This window comes from Pelodiscus sinensis, chromosome 30, assembly GCF_052426305.1.
Source record: "Pelodiscus sinensis isolate ZL-2025 chromosome 30, ASM5242630v1, whole genome shotgun sequence".
In the NCBI taxonomy this organism is placed as follows: Eukaryota; Metazoa; Chordata; order Testudines; family Trionychidae; genus Pelodiscus; species Pelodiscus sinensis.
Genome location: NC_143081.1, coordinates 6,977,850 through 6,995,886, shown reverse-complemented (window position 1 = coordinate 6,995,886; position 18,037 = coordinate 6,977,850). Strand labels below are relative to the sequence as shown.

The 18,037-nt window shown below is 51.9% G+C and overlaps 2 protein-coding genes across 2 annotated transcripts in view; one reads left to right on the top strand and one right to left on the bottom strand.

Moving 5' to 3' along the window:
- The window catches only part of LOC149521081 (Fc receptor-like protein 5), a 203,585-nt gene that overhangs the window by 152,140 nt on the left and 33,408 nt on the right, over positions 1–18,037 (bottom strand). The window lies entirely within an intron of this gene.
- On the top strand, positions 4,651–16,678 carry LOC149521082 (alpha-1B-glycoprotein-like). Its single transcript, XM_089774138.1, has 7 exons — positions 4,651–4,681; positions 7,396–7,692; positions 8,653–8,955; positions 10,970–11,299; positions 11,836–11,943; positions 14,532–14,653; positions 15,380–16,678. The coding sequence occupies exons 1-7, from the start codon at positions 4,651–4,653 to the stop codon at positions 15,527–15,529; spliced, it is 1,341 nt and encodes a 446-aa protein (XP_089630264.1). The 3' UTR covers positions 15,530–16,678.

Sequence of the window (18,037 nt, the reverse complement as noted above, 5' to 3'; positions counted from 1 at the left end):
CTGTGTGACATACGTATGGCGTGTACACAGGCACGTATGTAGAGATGCTGGATCTATATTCTGGAGGTGCTTAATAAAAAAACCAACACTGGACAAAGGGATGTGGGTTTGCACATCTGCATGGACCAAATAGCATGGCCTGTACACAACCGGCATGTCTGATGCTAGCTGCTGCCCAGTCTGTGGGTACGAGGTAAGAACAGACACGCTCCTACCTGGAAATAGACCAGCTCATGGGTTACGTTCCTTTTACTCCACAAAGCGATTCAACGTCAAAGACAGTATTTAGCAGCTAGGTGCTGGGAAACACTTGCAAGTTGCTGCCTGCGTTAATCTCGCGGATACTGGCAGTGCCCCGTGTTTAATGGGATAGTTCAGTGTTTGCTCTGTCGCTATAAACACTCCCAGTCTGGTGGGAAGTGGGACCAAGAGTGCAATTTGCATTTGTACCAGAAGGGGCTTTTTCCTGCCAAGCAGCACGAGGCCCAGAGACACCAGACAGACGATTGTGGCACATCACAGAGCAAAATGCTTAGTTGACTGTGTCCCCCACTGATGAAGAGGACCATCCAGGGGACTCTGTGCCTCCAGGGGAAGGCTGGTGCAGCGCATCGGGACTTCACATTTCTCACTCTCTTGCTGAACTCATCATGCCATAGAACCTGCCATCAGGTGGGCGGGGCCTGCCGAGGTTTAGACAGACTGTGCTGAAGTTTTTGATGGTTGATGCTGGGCAGGACCACTGGGGAGGCGGGGAGGAGGCCGGGGGGCACTGCCCCAGGGTTAATGGGCTCTGAGCTCTTTAAACTGGTGGTTTCCATTCTTATTTATACTGTGGACCAGCAAACCCATTCACAAACATTTGGTGGACCAGTAACATTATATTTGAATATTGATTATGCAAATAATGAATATGGAAATAACATGTTGCCAGTCTAACTAGCCCCAACCCAGCCCCTTGTTCCCCAGTGTTTAATATCATTTGACCATGTGACGGCATGTTGGGGGTCCCCCGTCTCCTGCACCCCCGTAGTGGCATGAACAGGCTCCCCCAGCCAGTAGAACAGAGGGAGTTTATTGCTTCTCCAGGATACAGCACAGCACAGATGTAATCTGGTTCCAGGGCAGGCCTAGGATGCCTCAGTCCCCCTTGAGATGGGGGAGACTGGGCCCCTAAATCCCAGCTCCTTCCCTAGGCTGTCTCCTCCATGATCCCAGACAGAAACTAACTAACCGTCCCTTCCAGCCCTGCCCCACAGCCAGGGGCGGCATTCCCCCTTCCTTTGTTCCTCTCCCAGGGAGGTAACTGGTAGAACAGGTAACCTCCCTGTCCCATCAGCTACTCAGCTGGGCCGTGGTTCAGACAGCAGCCAGTGGGAGTCACCCACAGCCCGAGCCTAGCTACCAGCAAGGTACCCACACTACGTTACAGACCCCCCCACCACACCCATGCCCTTTGACCCTTTAACCTCTGACTTCTACAGCTCCTGCCAACACCCTTTTGCTCCATGACCCCACCATGCCCCCTCCCAATACCCCTTTGCTCTTTGACACCACCCCAGACCAGCACTCCCCAGACTAGGGCTGCCACCTGTAGGGCGCATGGTTATTATTTCCAGTGGGCAGTGCGCATGATCCCTCCTCTTTCCCCTCCCCAAGGATGCAGGGCCAGGATGCCATCATAGCTGAGTAGGAGCGGGAAGGCGGGAGACGCTTCCTGCTCTGCTCCTCCTGCTGCCACCTCAGCCCCAGCACCACAGACGGGCAAAATTTCCAGCAGTCACCGTGATCCAGCAACCAGCAATTTGTGGTCTGACACCGGTCTATGGATGCTTTAAGCCGTCAGTAGAGCCGCATCAGGGCAGCACTGAGGTCTGGCTGGGGGAGGGGCAGCATGGTCTGAGTGGGACTGAAGACTGGCTGCTCCTAGCCCTACCCCTCCAAACTAAGGCTCCGCCCTTTCCTGCCAGGTCGGAGTCAAGCCCCTCCCATTGTCCAGGGCGGGGCAAAGTCTGTCACCAGCTGTAATGCAAGCCGGGCACGCCCTAACCCGCCACCCGCACATTTGTTCCTCAATAACCTCGTCCTTCTGTTTGCCTTGGCCCCGGCTCGCGTTTTACTTTCGGTTTCCTGTGATTTCGCTCCGACAGAACGTGAACCGGAGCCGCAGGGCCCAGTGTCAGTGGGACGAACGTCCCAGGAGCTGCCCTAGGCAGAGTGAGATGGGCCGATGTGGGGTTTGGTCCCATTGGGCCTGTGCCCTGGGTGCTGTCACATCCCTGTAGCTAAGCCCTCCCCGAGCGGGGCTGTTATCAGTGTCTGCCTTACTCTGCTGGGGGATGTCTCATCCCAACTCTGCGCTCTGCTGGGGGAGACCAGAGGTTCTGGCTCAGTGAGCGGAGGGGAGGGGAGAGGGTGGACAAGCTTTAAACACAACCCAGTGCTCGGGAGCTGGCGTTAGACCAATTCAGACAGGAAACCAGGCCCAGCGTGTAACACTGAGGGGAATTAACAACAGGGACACCAGGGGCTGTGGTGGATTCTCCAGCGCTGGTGATTTCTGAATCAAGCCTGAGTGTGCTTCTAAGAGACCCGCTCTAGGTCACAGAGGGGCCAGTTCAGGGATTTCCTAGGACCTGGGGGCACAGGAGGTTGGACTCCAATTCACAACAGTCCCTTCTGACTTTGGGGTCTAGGAAATACGAGAGACAGAGAGAGAGGGACAGACGGACGTACAGACTGGGTAGTGCCCATGGGGACTGTAAGTGTGAGACCAGGACTGAATCCTGCCTATTGGGACACACCTGCACTGTATCTGTAGATCACCGTGCATCAGTCAAGTCAAACAGGAAGAGCTGTAACAACAATTGTTTTATTTAACAACATACTAAACTTACAAATATTAAACTGTCCGGCCAGACTCCCTCATCTCTCTTTCCAGCTTTCAGGGCCTTTTAGTTCCTGATGGGCAGGTCTGAGATTGGGCTCATGGGTTCTACCCCACCTCCACCTCTACTCCCTTCCCCCCCTTGGAGAATGGAGGGTGAATACCCTGATGGGTATGGTGGTCTTTGGGTTGAACCATTTGTATTAACAACCCTTCCCCCCCTTTCCACCCACTTCTCCAGCCCCAGCCAGGGGAGTCCCAGGAGAATGAAGGAATCTCCCACACGCCCCTTGCCCTCCCCTGCTGCCCCTGCATGGGCAGAGTGGGGATTAGAGGATTCCTGAGACACATTTAGGACCTTCCAGCCCCAGGGCCACTTCTGATGCCCCAGTCACCTCTGGAGAATGCAAATTGTCTCCTAGGCTCTTGCCCTTGACCCTGAGTTGCACCTAACCACAGTCTGGATCCCACCCACCCTCCTTTCTCCTCCACACATGGGAGGGGGAGCAGCCGATTGGGACTCTGAATGGGGTTATCTGAGGGGAATAAGCTGGGGGATGGGGCTGTGAAGTTGCACAAATGTAGGGGGCCAGGAATTTGTTCAGCTGTGCGGAGGGTGAATCTGCACCAGGAGCTTGGCTACTTGATTCGTGCAGTTTTCGGGTTACAGAGTCTTCTCACAGAAAGGGCAACAAGGCCCCACCCCCAAGGCAAGAGCCGGGCTGGAGCGCACAGTTGAGAAGGCAGGTGCTGGAGACGAGAATCCCCTCACGAGATCTCCTGTAGGAAGAGCAGCCAATCCATAACACAATAAAACCTAATGAAACTACCTAAACTTTACCCTACTTACAGAAAATGGAGACTGGTGTCTTGGAGAGAGAGAGAGAGACATGCTTGTCCCGCTCTGTAGCTGCAGAGAACTCACCCAGAGAGACAAAAGGGGAGAAAGGAAAAAACCCAAATTCCTTTGTCCCAGTTTGAAAGTCCCACCTACATCCTGGCTAGGTGTGTTAACCCCTTAATCCCCAGGCTGCTGGCTAACCTCATAATCATGACAGTGTCCATAAGACAATTCCATACAGGATGGGGGAGGGAGGGGACCATCCCCATTCCATGCACTGCGTTCAGGGGCAGTTCAGGGAGAGAGAAATTAAACCTTGGTCACGGGGCAAATGGGAATCTGTGCCTGATGGGAGGGGTTGAAATTCACAGCGCTCAGACCACGGAACAGGAAGCCAAAGCCACAGCAACGGCCCAGCTGGTGACTAAGGGGAAGTTTCACAATGATCAGAAAATGTCGGATTCTTTCCCTCCAGAGACATGGAAATTACACCTGGGCAGGGTCTAGCTGGTGGGGGAGCAGGGACTCACGGCTGCAGCCCCCTCAGTGTAAAGACTCTCCCCTCTGGGGATAAACCAAGAGACAGGAGAGCTTCTCCCCACGGCCTCATCTCGGCTGGGATGCCCCTCCCCCTCAGCCCTTCCTCAGCCAGATTCCATCTCCAGCTGGGCCTGGCCCTGCCTCCAGCTCCCGCTCCCCACAGCGGGGTCAGTCCCAGCAGAGGGGGTCAATGTTTGGCGACAGGAAACCCTCCCCATGCCCCACTGTCAAGTTCAGGAAATGGGCAGCTCCCCTCCCCCACACTCTGTGCCCCACACACCAGTGTGTCTCCAGCCCAAGCTGAGTGGTGGCCACGCCTGAAGCTGTGACTTCCCCTGCTGAGCCAAGAACCCAGCTCCCAGCCCAGAGTGACCGGCTCAGCATGGAGCTAACTCGCCTTCTGCCACTGCTGGGTGAGTGCTTGGCCTCTGGCCCTCTGTGTGTCTGTGTCTATCTGTCTGCATCCTCCCAGTTCTGCATCCCCAGATCTCTCACCTCCTCTGCTCTTCTCTTCCAGCCTCTCTCCAGAGTCTCCCCAGGCTGGTGTCCCCTGCAGGTAACGACGTCTCCTGGCCTCCCTGAGATGCTGGCAGTGGGGTGGGGGAGGGGAGAGGGGTTCTGTCAGTGGGGCTGGGATCTTGATCCTCTCACACCATGGTGATGGGAATTGCAAGGAAGGGGGGATCATACCCTGATGTCCCCATGACTTCCCCTGACATCCAGAGGGGTGGAAGAGCGACTCCATCTGATACCTGCTGGGAGGGTCTGTTTGGTGGGTCCCAGCCCAGATCATAGGGGAGAGGCTGCCCCCATCATCTTGGGCACTACCCAGCCCCTCATTTGCAGCCTCAACAGAGAGAGTGAGGGTGGGAGGGGCCATGGAGACTGAGCTCCCACTTCCACATGACACTGACCCCTAGGCAGGGCCCACTGTGATGGCATGTTGGGGGTCCCCCGTCTCCTGCACCCCGAAATGGCACAAACAGACTGCACCAGCCGGTGGAATAGAGGAAGTTTATTGCCTCCCCAGGATACAGCACAGCACAGATGTAATCTGGTCACAGAGCTGGGCTAGGATGCCTCAGGCCCCCTTGAGATGGGGGAGACTGGGCCCCTAAACTCCAGCCCCTTTCCCTAGGCTGTCTCCTCCATGCTCCCAGACAGCAACTAACCAACACTCTTCCATCCCTGCCCCCCAGCCAGGGCAGCATTCCACCTTCCTTTGTTCCTCTCCATGGGGGGTGTCTGGCCATACCGGTTGAGAGGTCCCTTTGCATAGTGACTTATCCTGTTTTGCTGGGTCGTGGTACCCACGGCATCAGTGGGGGTTACCCCAGAGCCAGCAGTATAGAAACCAGCCAGGTACCCCCACTACGTCACACCCACCCATGTGGAGCTCTCTGCCCCAGCTCTCAGATCAGAGGGCTCAAGGACAGGGACAGGGACAGTGACTGAGCCGCATGCAGCAGGGCAGTAAAAGCAGATTCTGCAGAGGCTCCAGAGGAACAGTGATGGGCAGAAGAATTCCCCCCTTTACTCCCTCACATCTGCCAGAGCTTCCTCATTTCTAGTCAGCGCCTTCTAGCTACTGCTGGGCAGGGCTGATGGTCACATGACAGATTCTCTTACCCGCTTATCCCTCTGCCCCTGGATGGAGACTGTGGGTGACTGTCCTGATGGAAATGGGGCTGTTGGGATCGATCCATTTTCAACAACATCCCTGCCCCTCTGTTTGCACCCCACATTCCCCCTGAATGGAGAGTGTTGGGATGTTGGGGGTCCCAAGTGGAGGAAGGGCCCTTCCACCCTCCACAAATGAGCTCACCCGCTTCCTCTGGATGGAGAGAGAGGGGATCTGGTGGTTCCGAGTCACATGGACGATCCTTGCTGCCCTATGTGGACATCTGCAGAGCTCCTGCCCTTGTCCCTGAATTGCCCCGTGGCACAGTCTGGGTCCCCTCCATCACCCTGCCATCTCCTGCCTCTATGGGATGGGGAGCAGCTGACTGAGGGTTAGTGTAGTTCAGGGGTGCAGGGAGCAGGCTGTGAGATGGGAGTGAAGTTGCACAGAGGGAGGGAGCTGGAATTTGTCCAGTGAGACGGAGGGCGGGTGTGATGTAGTGTGGTACCTTGCTGGTTGCTATGCTGGGCGGTGGGCTGTGTGTGACCTCCACTGGCAGCTGTTTGTAGCATGGTCCAGCAGGACAGGGGATGAGTCATTATGCAAGGGGCTCCCAACCTGTCCCACGAGCTGGCTTCCAGGGAGAAAGACAAAGGAAGGGAGGTGGAGTGCAGCTCGGGATGGAGGGGCAGGGTTGGAAGAGAGTTTTAGTTTCTGTCTGGAATCATGGAGGAGGCAGCCTAGGGAAGGGGCTGGAATTTAGGGGCCCAGTCTCCCCCATCTCAAGGGGAGCTGAGGCATCCTAGGCCTGCCCTGTAACCAGATTACATCTGTGCTGTGCTGTATCCTGGAGAAGCAATAAACTCCCTCTATTCTACTGGCTGGTGGAATCTGTTCGTGCCACTATGGGGGTGCAGGAGTCGGGGAAACCCCGACGCGCCGCCACAGCGGGTCCTTCTTAGAGAAAGACAGTCCAGGAGCTGTTTAACAACACAGAGAAGGGTTGGGGGGGCGTGATCTCTGTCTAGAAGCTCCTATCTGGGGATTAATCAACAGCTCAGTTGCAAACACAACCCAGTGCCCGGGAGCTGTGGCCAGACAAACTCAGGCTGGAAATAGGGGGCATTTTCACGGTGGGGGAATTAACCAGGGGGACACTTCCCAAAACTCTGGGGTGGATTCTCCAGTGCTGATGATTTCTGAATGAAGCCTCAATGAGCTTCCCAGGGATCTGCCCTGGGTGACAGAGGGACCATCCAGGGAAATCCCAGGGGCTGGGTGACACACGGGTTGGACTCCATGAGCACAATGGGCCCTTCTGGCCTGGGATCTCGGAAAAGGGCCCGGAATGAGGTTTATTTGCCATGGTGTGTGGGAGTGGGGGCAAGGCAAGGAGTGAGGCTGGTTTGTGTTCCTGTCTGCCCAGGACGGATCTTTTACCCTTCTCCCTTCTCCTCATTCCATCCTGGCATCTCCCTGCCCACTGACCCCGAGTCTCTGTTCCAGATCCCCTGCCGGCCCCCAGCCTCTCTCTGGACCGCAGCTACCGAGTCTATCTCCCAGGGGATCAGGTTCACCTCACCTGTTCAGCTCCTTCAAATGGATTGGTCTCAGGATACAGATTCTTCCTTCAAAATGAACAGCAGGAGCCCAGCATAGTCCCACACCCAAATGCAGGGGCCCGGCTGGAACTCATCGCTGAGAAGGGAAGGGCTGGGTCCTACACCTGTGCATATTGGAGACAGGAATACAGTGGAGAGATCTCCTCTAGGAACAGCAACTCCATCTCCATCATTGTGAGAGGTGAGCCCCTGGTTTCCCTGCCGTTGGATGGGAGGAGTCTTTGGGGACCTGAAACCCACCCCAGCACCCCACCTTCACCCTCTATCTTCCCAGCCTCCCTCCCTGCATCTCAGAGAGTCCCTGGTGGGACTGGGGTTCCCAGCTGCTCAGCATAGACTGGGCATTGCCAGGGCACTGCTGTGGAGAGCTCACAGCTCTGGGGTCCTGGGTGGGCATTGCCAGAGGAGAACAATCTGATTTCTGTCAAAAAAGGGATTGGTGTCTATCATGTTATGCCAGACACTGGCAGCACAAATATGTCAGGACCCCCTACAGGCCACGTGTATGAGAGGGGCAGAAGGTACCTGGACATGCTCACCCCTGGGGTGAAAGCAGCAGGGGATACAAACTCTTCTCTCAAAGCAGGGATGGAATCCCCAGAGAGACCCCTGCTGGGTGGGCCCCTTCTTCTGTATCTAACCCCAACACTGGTTTCCAAACCCTTCCGCACCTTTCCCCTCTCCCTTAACCCTGCCCACCCAGTTACCCCACCAGGGAACCTTTGGAGGGCTGTGTGATATAGGGGCAAGATGAGACACTGGACGGGGGAAATGCAGTGGGATTTCAGGGGGATATTTATTTTTCTGTGGGAATCTCTCTAACTCGTGTTTCTTAAACTTTTAAAGACCATGGAACACCAAACAATCATTTTTTATGTGAAATACCAAGGGAAAATTGTTGAGGTGGGAAAAAAGAAAAAAGAAATGGTCGTGGCTCCTTTAATTGCTGCATGTATTGTCCCAGCTGAGCTTCCATCTCCACTGGGGACAGGGGGGAAAATGTTAAAAGAGGCCATGGCACAGAGTTTAAGAAACACTCTAGCTCCATTTAGGCAGTAACAGCCTCCTCTTCTGCATCTCTGCCTCTCAGCTCTCTGTGTCTCTTCTCTTGCACTGGAATCTGACCCGATGTCTTTTCCAGACTCCCCAGCAGCTCCCACCCTCGCCCTGAGCCCCCAGCACCAGCTCTACCTCTCAGGGGAATCCGTGCAGCTAACATGTTCTCCTCCCACTGGCAATGAGGCAGTTACAAGATTTCAATTTTCCAAGGAGGGGAAAAGGATCTTCCTACCTTTTGTCCCACCCGGAAACAGCTACTCTGGTGTCAGGATCTTAAAATTGAAGCCTGGGGACTCCGGGTCGTACACCTGCCGGTACTGGATACACCCAACGGGACGGGAGATCCAGTCACTGGAGAGTCCCCCAGTTCTCATCACTCTGACAGGTGAGTGCTGGGCTGTCCCCAGATTCCCTGGGTTGGTTTTTGGTACAGAGATGAATTCCCTGCGTGGAATCCAGGACTTGTAGCCCATGAGATGAGTGTTACACAAACAGAGCAGGGTGCTCACGTCCCTGGGTACAAACATACGTGTGTGTGTGCACACGCACACACATCTGGTGAATGAGAGTCTGACACTGTGGTGGTCCTGCACCGGCAAATAAGGGGTTAAAACATAGCTTCCATATAAGGGAAAGGGCTGGGTCAGGGAGTCAATCACAAGCAGGAGAGAGTCAGCCAATCAGAGCCTTGCTGGGCAGCATAAAAAGGTGGCTGGCCAGGGGACACCCAGTCTCTCTTAGCCTTGGCAAAAGAAGGATGCAGCTGGCAGCTAGCAGTGGACAGGCAGGAGGAGCCAGGGGAGCTCTGGCCTGACCCACTCCTAGGCTGGGGGCCCAGCGACATGGGCCTGAGGAGATACAAGGGCTGTATGGGGGCATTTAGGGCAGGATTTGGCAGCAGGTCCAACCCCCCTTGCCGATGCTGAGTGGCCAGTGCTATTTGCCCTGGTGGAAGGGAATTGGTGAAGAGCGGCTGTGAGGCAAGGTGGGCTGTGGGGTGATTGAGATCCCTGGGAGGGGAGGAATCCAGCAATTAGGTGCTGCTGAGGAGCAGGCACCATGGTCTTGTGGTCGACTGACGGGTTCTCCCCAATTTTCTGCCTCTGTCCATGTTTTGGGACCATGGGGGTGAATAGCCTGATGGGAATGGGTGTGTTGGGTTTAATCCATTTGTAACAATGCCCTCCCTCCCCCCTCCACACACACACACTTTCCCCAGAAAGTGTTGGAATCAGGGGGATTGAGGTTGCTGCTGGGTAACGTGGGCACAGCGAGGCACAGGGGTGCAGGGCATTTCCCATGGAAACTCCACTCCCCCTGAGATGAATTTAGCCTGGTAACATCTGCCCCTGCTCCCAGATCCCTCCAGAGATCCCTGCTGGCTGGGCCCCTTCTTCTGTACCTAACTGACCCCTGGTGTCCAGACTCTTCCGCAGCCCTGTCCCTCTCCCTGAACCCTGCTCACCCCAAGTGCCTCCTGTGACCTTTGGAAGGCCGTGTAATACAGCATCACAGAGAGACACCTTATTGGGGGGCAGTGAGATTTCAGGGGGGCATTTATTTCCACCTGGGGGTGGTGGGATGTGTGGGTCTTCACTGGGGAGGCCCTTCTCCATCCCTATCCAGCTGCAGCCCCAGCCATGCTCCTAGTTCCTCCCCTCTCCTCAGCCATGCCCCCAGCCTCCTTAATATCCCAAACACCCACCAAATGACAACATGGCTAGGGAAGGGGTCCCTGTAGCACCTTAAAGATCAACACATTCATTTGGGTGTCAGTGTGCATGGCCTCTTGCCCACAAGTCTCATGCCCAGCTACATTTGTTATTCTGTAAGAGGATTCCTTTTGTTTCTGGTGACACAGACTTACACGGCAACTGCTCTGTATCCTACATGTACATCAGCACAGCCAAGGACACCTGTAGCCAATATGGCTGCCTCATTTCCAACATGGCTGCCCTTCAGAGAAGAACCCAACAGATGGCCACTCAGCTTGGCCGAGAACATGGCTGCCTTGTGCTTCCGCCCTCTGGGAATGTTGGATCCCAGCAGGACCACCCAGTTTTAGGTCAGTCTGGCCAGAGGGGATGATCGCCAAACTCCCATGGCCCTGCCTGTCTGCAGAGTGCTCCATAGGCTCAGGGATTAGGAGATACCAAGTCACGTCCTAGTAACGCTGTCCACCTGATGATGAGAAATCCCAGCCCCACTTTGTATCTGAAGGAAGCCACCCTCAGCTCCTGGCCTGACTCTCACTCATTTCTGTGGGATCTTTAAGTAAACCAGAAGCTTTGGAGAAAGCACAGGTCAGCTCTGAGTATATTGAATTCTGGGTACTATCTCCACTTCACCTCCCATGCTCTGTCCCTACTGAACCCCCCCCCCCTTGGTTATTCCCACAGATTCCCTTCCCCCGCCTTTGATAACCACGGATCCCCTGTCTGGAGTGGTGAGCGAAGGGGTCTCCCTGCTCATCACCTGCACAGCCCCCAGAGATGCTGGTGAGCGGAGGTTTCTATTCTATAAGGACGGAATCAAATTTATTCCTGCTGAAACCGAGTCAGAGATCAGCACCATGGAGAGTAGCACCACTACTATGAACGTCTCTGTGCTCTGCATCCCATGGGCCAGTCTGAACAACAGCAGGGAATTCACCTGTGGGTACGAGGAGAATGTGAGTGGGAGGTGGATCCCGTCCCCCAGGAGCCAGGCTGTGGATGTGACTGTGACAGGTGAGACTTCCCTAATGTCTTAATCCAGCTTGCTGTGTTACTCCCACTGGAGGAGACCCTGGTGCTGCTCTGGGAAAAGGAGATTGGACGAGGTGACAGATTTCACTTGTGACAGAAAACAAAGTGGAAAGGAAACCCTGATGTCCCCCTATGACTTTTCTAGCTATGACACTTCAGTGGTGTAGGATCTGGGCCCCTCACAGTGTTGTTAATGGAGTTAGCCCCTCAGTGCCCATTTTAGAGATGGTGAAATGAGGCAAAGAGGAGTCAAGTCCCACAGTCACCTTGTGGTATATCAGGGAGTTGATCCTCCCCCACAGCCAATGTCAAAGACCAGTCCCATAAGCACTGGACCTTTCTTCCTCACTTCAAAAGAGGAGCAGTCTGGGACAGATAGAAAGTGACATAGACAACATAGTGAGGTTTTTATCACAGGAAATTTGTTGCCAGGTCAGATTCCTCTGTGGGCCTCAGACCTTTTATCAAGGCTGTCTCGCTGTTCTCATTTGCCCTTCCTCATCTTTCCTTTGCACCAGGGACAACCTCACCCCAAACCCGTGATATTCTGCTGATAACTGGTGGCATCTTCCTTCTGATTGCAGCCCTGGCTGCTCTGATCTCTTACTGCCTTAAGAAGAACAGAGGTGGGTAAAGGACAAGCAGCTGGGATTTCCCACCTGCACCTGAGATCTGGTCTAGTCAGAAAGTGTTCTGTAAAGAGCAGTATAAAGAGTTTAAAATATTAACAACCCAAAAAAATCCTACTATGGTTCAGGCATGGAAACCAAATTGTTCTGCTTAAACAAAGCACACAAGATCTTCTATAGGGGAAAAGGCAGTACGCCGCATTTATTGAGAATACAACAGTTAGCATATGCTTTTCAGTCACTCACACACACACACCATACACGCAGCCCCACCAGACGATGTTATTGTTACCAGTCCACAGGGCTCAACAATCTATGTAATCTACTCACCCGTAAGAGCCAGGTTCGGGCGATCTGCACATGCGCAGAACGCCAGACAGCACAGCTGGTGAGTGGGGCTCGCCACGGCTTGGCGAGCCCTGCCAGTCCAGAGTCTGGATCAATCTAGTGGCCAGCCAGATTGATCACTGAGGGGGATCCGGGCTCTGTTGGTCACGATCTGATGCTTCTGGAGTTGGTGGCAAGATGAACCCAAAGTCCCATAGCAAAATACCCAGATTTTATAATCCTTTCCTCTGTTGAAGTCTATGGATGTTGCTCTGTCAGTCTGTGTCCAGTGTTATCTTTTTGATGTTAACATTCCAAAACATCTCAGAAAGGCTCATCCTGTAATCAATTGTCTTTAGGGTGCCAGCTTCACTCCAGAGTCATCAGTTTGCCCCTTCCTTAATCATGATGTGTGCTGATGATTTTTCCAAGGCTGACAAATCTGTCTTCACCCCGCATTCTCCCCCTTCTCTCTTGACCATCTGGCTCTAACACCATCCTTCACACCTTAACTTTATGATGATACATTCCTCATTGACACAGTCTTTTCACAGAGACCTTTAAAAGTATACAAACAGCAGTGTTTTATATTCATAAAAAGCAAAAGGCTTCATAAATTAGACCTTACTAAATCTTGTAATCAAAACAGTTCACATTGAAGGCCCAGGCTTTCAATATTTCTAATCCCATTAACACAGACACAATACCAAAACCCTGTCTCTTTACTTACTAAACTTTAAAACAAAGAAATTTATATTTAACTAAAGGGCTTAATTGGTAAAGTGTAAATGTCTTACTAAATTACTCCATTATTAAAGCTAAAATAGAAATATAAAAAGATATAAAACTCTTACTCCAACAAAACCAGTCCCTATATTTTACAAATGTCTGCCTATCAGTTTGTGAATCTCTTTTTTCAAGAATGCCTCCTAAATACTAAGAGGTGAAACCACTACATTTGATATGCAGCTTTCTCTTAGCCTAACTTTAAAGCAAAGTCAGGGTTTGGGTGTGGAAGACAAAGGGAAGTGCCAGGAATGGGACTGTTATCCAGAACATGGAGAGGGAGCAGAGAGGGGAGGGATGTGATACTGAGAATGGCCACTGGGAGTTGCCACTGGGGGCAGTGAGACCACAGGGGAGAGCTATATGCAGAGTGGCTACTGGGGCCAGCTGCACCACCCAGAGAGTGTCCAGTAGGACTGGAGCTCTGCCACCTTGCCTGCCACCACAATGAGTAAGTAGCCACCAACCACAAAGCCCTTTCCCCCAGCCCTAGACCACAGTACTGGGAGAGGGGAGCCTGGAGGGAGGCAGGCCCCTGGCAGCTGTGGTTTGGGGTCAGAGACAGAAGGCTCCTGTCATCCAGTGAGACTGGGAAAGGGGAGCCAGAAGGCTCCTAGTGATGGGGGGGGGAGGAGAGAAAGCCCTGCCAGATAGGACCTCCTGTCCAGAGCCCATCCTCACCCCCGGTCTTCACTCTTCCACCTCCAAACTCCAGTTTCTTTCCCTGCATCCCCACATCCATGCCCTGATTCCTGCAACCAGCACACCACCAGCTCCCTGCCCTGAAGAACCCAGAAAACACCTGGTAAATTCTCTAGTTCAGAATATGCAGGACAAGTGAGGCATTTGACTTTGAATGAGAGGATGAAGCATAGTAAGAAGACAAAGGACATTCATTGATAGGTTATTAAAAGTATATTGACACAAATTCAGCTTTATCAACATCTGATGTCAAATAACCTACTCAGCTGAAGTTTGAGTTCAGACAAATGATTTCAATTGATGTCACCACTAAGGCTTTTGGCTGTGCTTAGGGTGAAGTGAGGGAAAAACAATTCAAAACTCACAGACATCTCCATGCTTTGGGCTGCTAAAAATACATCTTTAAACAAATGCAGAGCAACTTTGGGCACGAAGTTCTACACCAGACCTGGGAGATCGCCATTAAGGTGCACAACTCCAGCTATGTAAAATATGTGGCTGGAGTCAGCTTACCTTAAGCCAAGCAAATGATCCCATTGGCTTCCTTTATCCCTTGCTACTGCAAGGAGTATTGGCTCCAACCCGAGCCACTCTCAGCATTCCGTTTAGTGGATTGTAACTAGACCTGCTAAATTGACTGCTGGAAGATCAATCTCTGGCACAGCAAGTGGAGAGGTGGGATGAGTTTACTCAAGGTCACACCCTGTAGCTGAGCATTTCCTCAGGGTATGTCTCCACCGCGGCTCTGTTCTTCCCTCTTTCTGGTTTAGTTCCAAAGACTCCAAAAAGCACGGAAAGGGCTGAGCCTGGAGAACACACCAAGAACCTGGATCCAGGCCATGACAGCAAGGGATCAAATGCCGCAGGTGCTGGAGTGGAGAAGATGGAGCAGGTAATTTACAAGGCCTGAATCTTTTGGCAAGGCCTCAAATATCTCTGCCTTTCTAGGGTGTGGCCATCAGACAACTGTCACTAGGCGACACTGCACAGAGTTTGATGATGCAGAAGGAAGGGCTGGGAATTAGCCAACCCTTTCCCCAAACTGCCACCCAATCACAGAACTGTACGGCTGAAAATGGACTTACAAGAGGCCGTCGGTTCTGGCCTCCAGTGCTGTGGTAGTGTTACTTAAACCTGGACCAGACCAGTGGGTGTTTCTTCTATGACAGAGATTTCCCAACGTCCCCCAGTCACCTGTTCCACAGCTTAACTGCCCTTAGAGGTAGAATATTTCTCTTAATACCGAAGCTAAACCTGCCTTGCCACAGATTACGCCCAGTATCCCTTGTCTGAACTTCATTGCGCATGGGGAACAGTTGGTCACCATCCTCTTTGTAAGGTTGGCTTAGCAGATGGCTTCATGTTCTCTCTCAGTAGTGTTGTCCCCAAACTGGACATGCTCTGCTCTGGACCCTCCCAAATTTCTCTACATGTTCCTTAATGTGTGATGCACAGAACTGGAGACACACTCCAGCTGTGGACTCAGCAGTGCAGCATAGACAGGGACGACTATCTCCCAGGTCTCTTCCTGTTCATACCCTCAAGAATGCCATAGCCTCTTTCTCAGCTGCAGCATCCATGCCCCCCTCCTCCTCATCATTTCTCTTTCCTCTCCCAGCAGGGCTCAGAAGTCACCTACGCACTCTTAGCTCTGCCAGCCTCACAGGCCCACACCACCCAGCCGAAAAACAAAGCCAAGCCTGCTGAAAATGAACATGTGCTGTACAGTGAGGTAGTGACAACCCACACCCGGAAAACAGCTAAATAAGAGGGGAATCCCTCTCTGTTCCTCTGTATCTTCTCCTCCACCTTAAGAATTCACATGCTGAACCCGTTATACCCCTGCAGTCCTTGTATGGCATGTACCAAAGGGCTCACCCAAGTTTCTGCTGTCAGAATATTTAGCCAGTCAGCATCTTATCAGAGATCATGGAAAAACTTGTGGCCATGAATATCACTGTGTGATGTGTCTGGGCTGTGTGGAAAGGGTTACCCATGTAGCTGGAAATACGCTCTGAAGGTATTTGGAAGACTGGCCAGATTTAGACACAGGAGAGTGGGTTTGTGAGTTTGTGTGGATAAAGCGACCTGGCAGCTAAGAAACACAGTATGGCTGGTGTGCTGCTGGCACGTTTGATGCCAGCTCTTGCTTCGGCTGCTGGTGTTAGCTAAGAACCAACCTCATAACTGGAGACCAGGCTAAGTCACTTGGGTGTTTTGCTCAATATTGGTATTAGACTTATAAGAATGTTTTTAATGTTTCTTAATATAAATCTAAAATTTACACAAATATTTGTAATGTTTAGACTCTATGAAATGCTTATATGTTGTTGTCTGCATTAATCTCACTGATGATGTGCATCTCCCTTGTTATCAGGTGATATTTAAGTATTTCTTCTAAAATGGAACACAGAAGTATGACCAAGAGTGAAATATGAGTTTACAAAGGGAGAGGCGATTTTCTGCCCAATGTAAGAAGGCCTCTAGATATCAGACAAACAATTGTGAACATCAGAGGACACAACACTTTGTTCTTTGCTCCCCTGATCCATGAACTGGAGACTTGCATGTGAACTGGTCCCATCCTACTGATCTCTGGGGGAAGGAAATACAAATCTCTGACAAGAAAAAAATGGATCTTGGTTGTTTCAACTCAGAAGAGCCATAGATTCTAAACTGAAACAAGAGATCCCCAGGGCTGCTGCCTGAGTCTGCCTAGAGCAGGCCAGGGCAAAATATAGCCTGCAGGCCATATGCAGCCTTCCAAGCAGGGCCAGCTCTAGGTTTTTTGCCACCCCAAGCAAAAACATTTTTGGCCGCCCCCTTTTTTTGTTGGCTTTTACATATGTTTGCACTTTCCAATGTTTTTTTTTTACTGTTTAAAATTTTTAAAAAAATGAAAACAGAAAATTTGTAGTTAGTGAAATAAATTTCCTACTAGTTTACTCATTTAATTTTAATAAAATCACAATTACCAAAACCAAATTGATAGAGTGGAGAGGGAGGTCCAAAAGTCATGCTTACAGAAAATGGGCTAATAAGGAGAAGTCCTATGGCACCTTAGGGTATGTCTACACTGCCACCCTAGTTCGAACTAGGGTGGCTAATGTAGTCTTTCGAACTTGCAAATGAAGCCCAGGATTTAAATATCCCGGGCTTTATTTGGATGTTCCCGGGTGCCAACATTTTTAAATCTCCCTTAGTCCGAACTCCATGCCTGCGGCTACACGAGGCACGGACTAGGTAGTTCGAATAAAGATCCTAATTTGAACTACTGTTACTCCTCCTGCAATGAGGAGAGCAGGTAGCTGCGGGCAGGTAGTTCGAACTTCGGGGCATTTAAAAATGGCAGCACCCAGGAATATGCAAATAAAGCCCGAGATATTTAAATCCTGGGCTTCATTGGAAGTTTGAATGGCTACATTAGCCACCCTCGTTCGAACTAGGGTGGTAGTGTAGATATACCCTTATAGACTAACAGATTTATTGGAGCACAAGCTTTCGTGGGCAAAAGACCCTCTTTTGCCCACAAAAGCTTGTGCTCCAGTAAATCTGTTAGGGTATGTCTACACTACCCCGCTAGTTCGAACTAGCGGGGTAATGTATGCATACCGCACTTGCTAATGAAGCCCGGGATTTGAATTTCCCGGGCTTCATTAGCATAAGCGGGGAGCCGCCATTTTTAAATCCCCGCTGCTTCGAACCCCGTGTAGCGCGGCTACACGGGGCTCGAACTAGGTAGTTCGGACTAGGGTCCTATTCTGAACTACCGGTACTCCTCGAGAAACGAGGTGTACCGGTAGTTCGGAATAGGCACCCTAGTCCGAACTACCTAGTTCGAGCCCCGTGTAGCCGCGCTACACGGGGTTCGAAGCAGCGGGGATTTAAAAATGGCGGCTCCCCGCTTATGCTAATGAAGCCCGGGAAATTCAAATCCCGGGCTTCATTAGCAAGTGCGGTATGCATACATTACCCTCCTAGTTCGAACTAGGAGGGTAGTGTAGACATACCCTTAGTCAATAAGGTGCCACAGGATTTCTGGTTGTTTATGCAGATTCAGATTAACAGGGATACCCTTCTGATTCTAAGCTAATAAGGATTGCGAAACGTATTGTGTCAAATGTATTGGTAAACATCTTGGGGGAGACTATATGGATTTTCTATACCTGCTTGTGACAGAGAAACCGCTCCCTGCACTGGCGCCCGCTTGCCTGCGGCAGAGACGGGCAGCCCCAGTGGCGCTGCAGCCACTTCTGTGAGTGGCAAGCAGGGCATG

Excerpts from the sequence above, each read along its gene's own strand:
- LOC149521082 (XM_089774138.1), top strand. The coding sequence starts at position 4,651 with ATGGAGCTAACTCGCCTTCTGCCACTGCTGG. Across the intron at positions 8,956-10,969 it reads AGTTCTCATCACTCTGACAG|ATTCCCTTCCCCCGCCTTTG; the intron begins GTGAGTGCTGGG and ends TTATTCCCACAG. Across the intron at positions 14,654-15,379 it reads GAGTGGAGAAGATGGAGCAG|CAGGGCTCAGAAGTCACCTA; the intron begins GTAATTTACAAG and ends TTCCTCTCCCAG.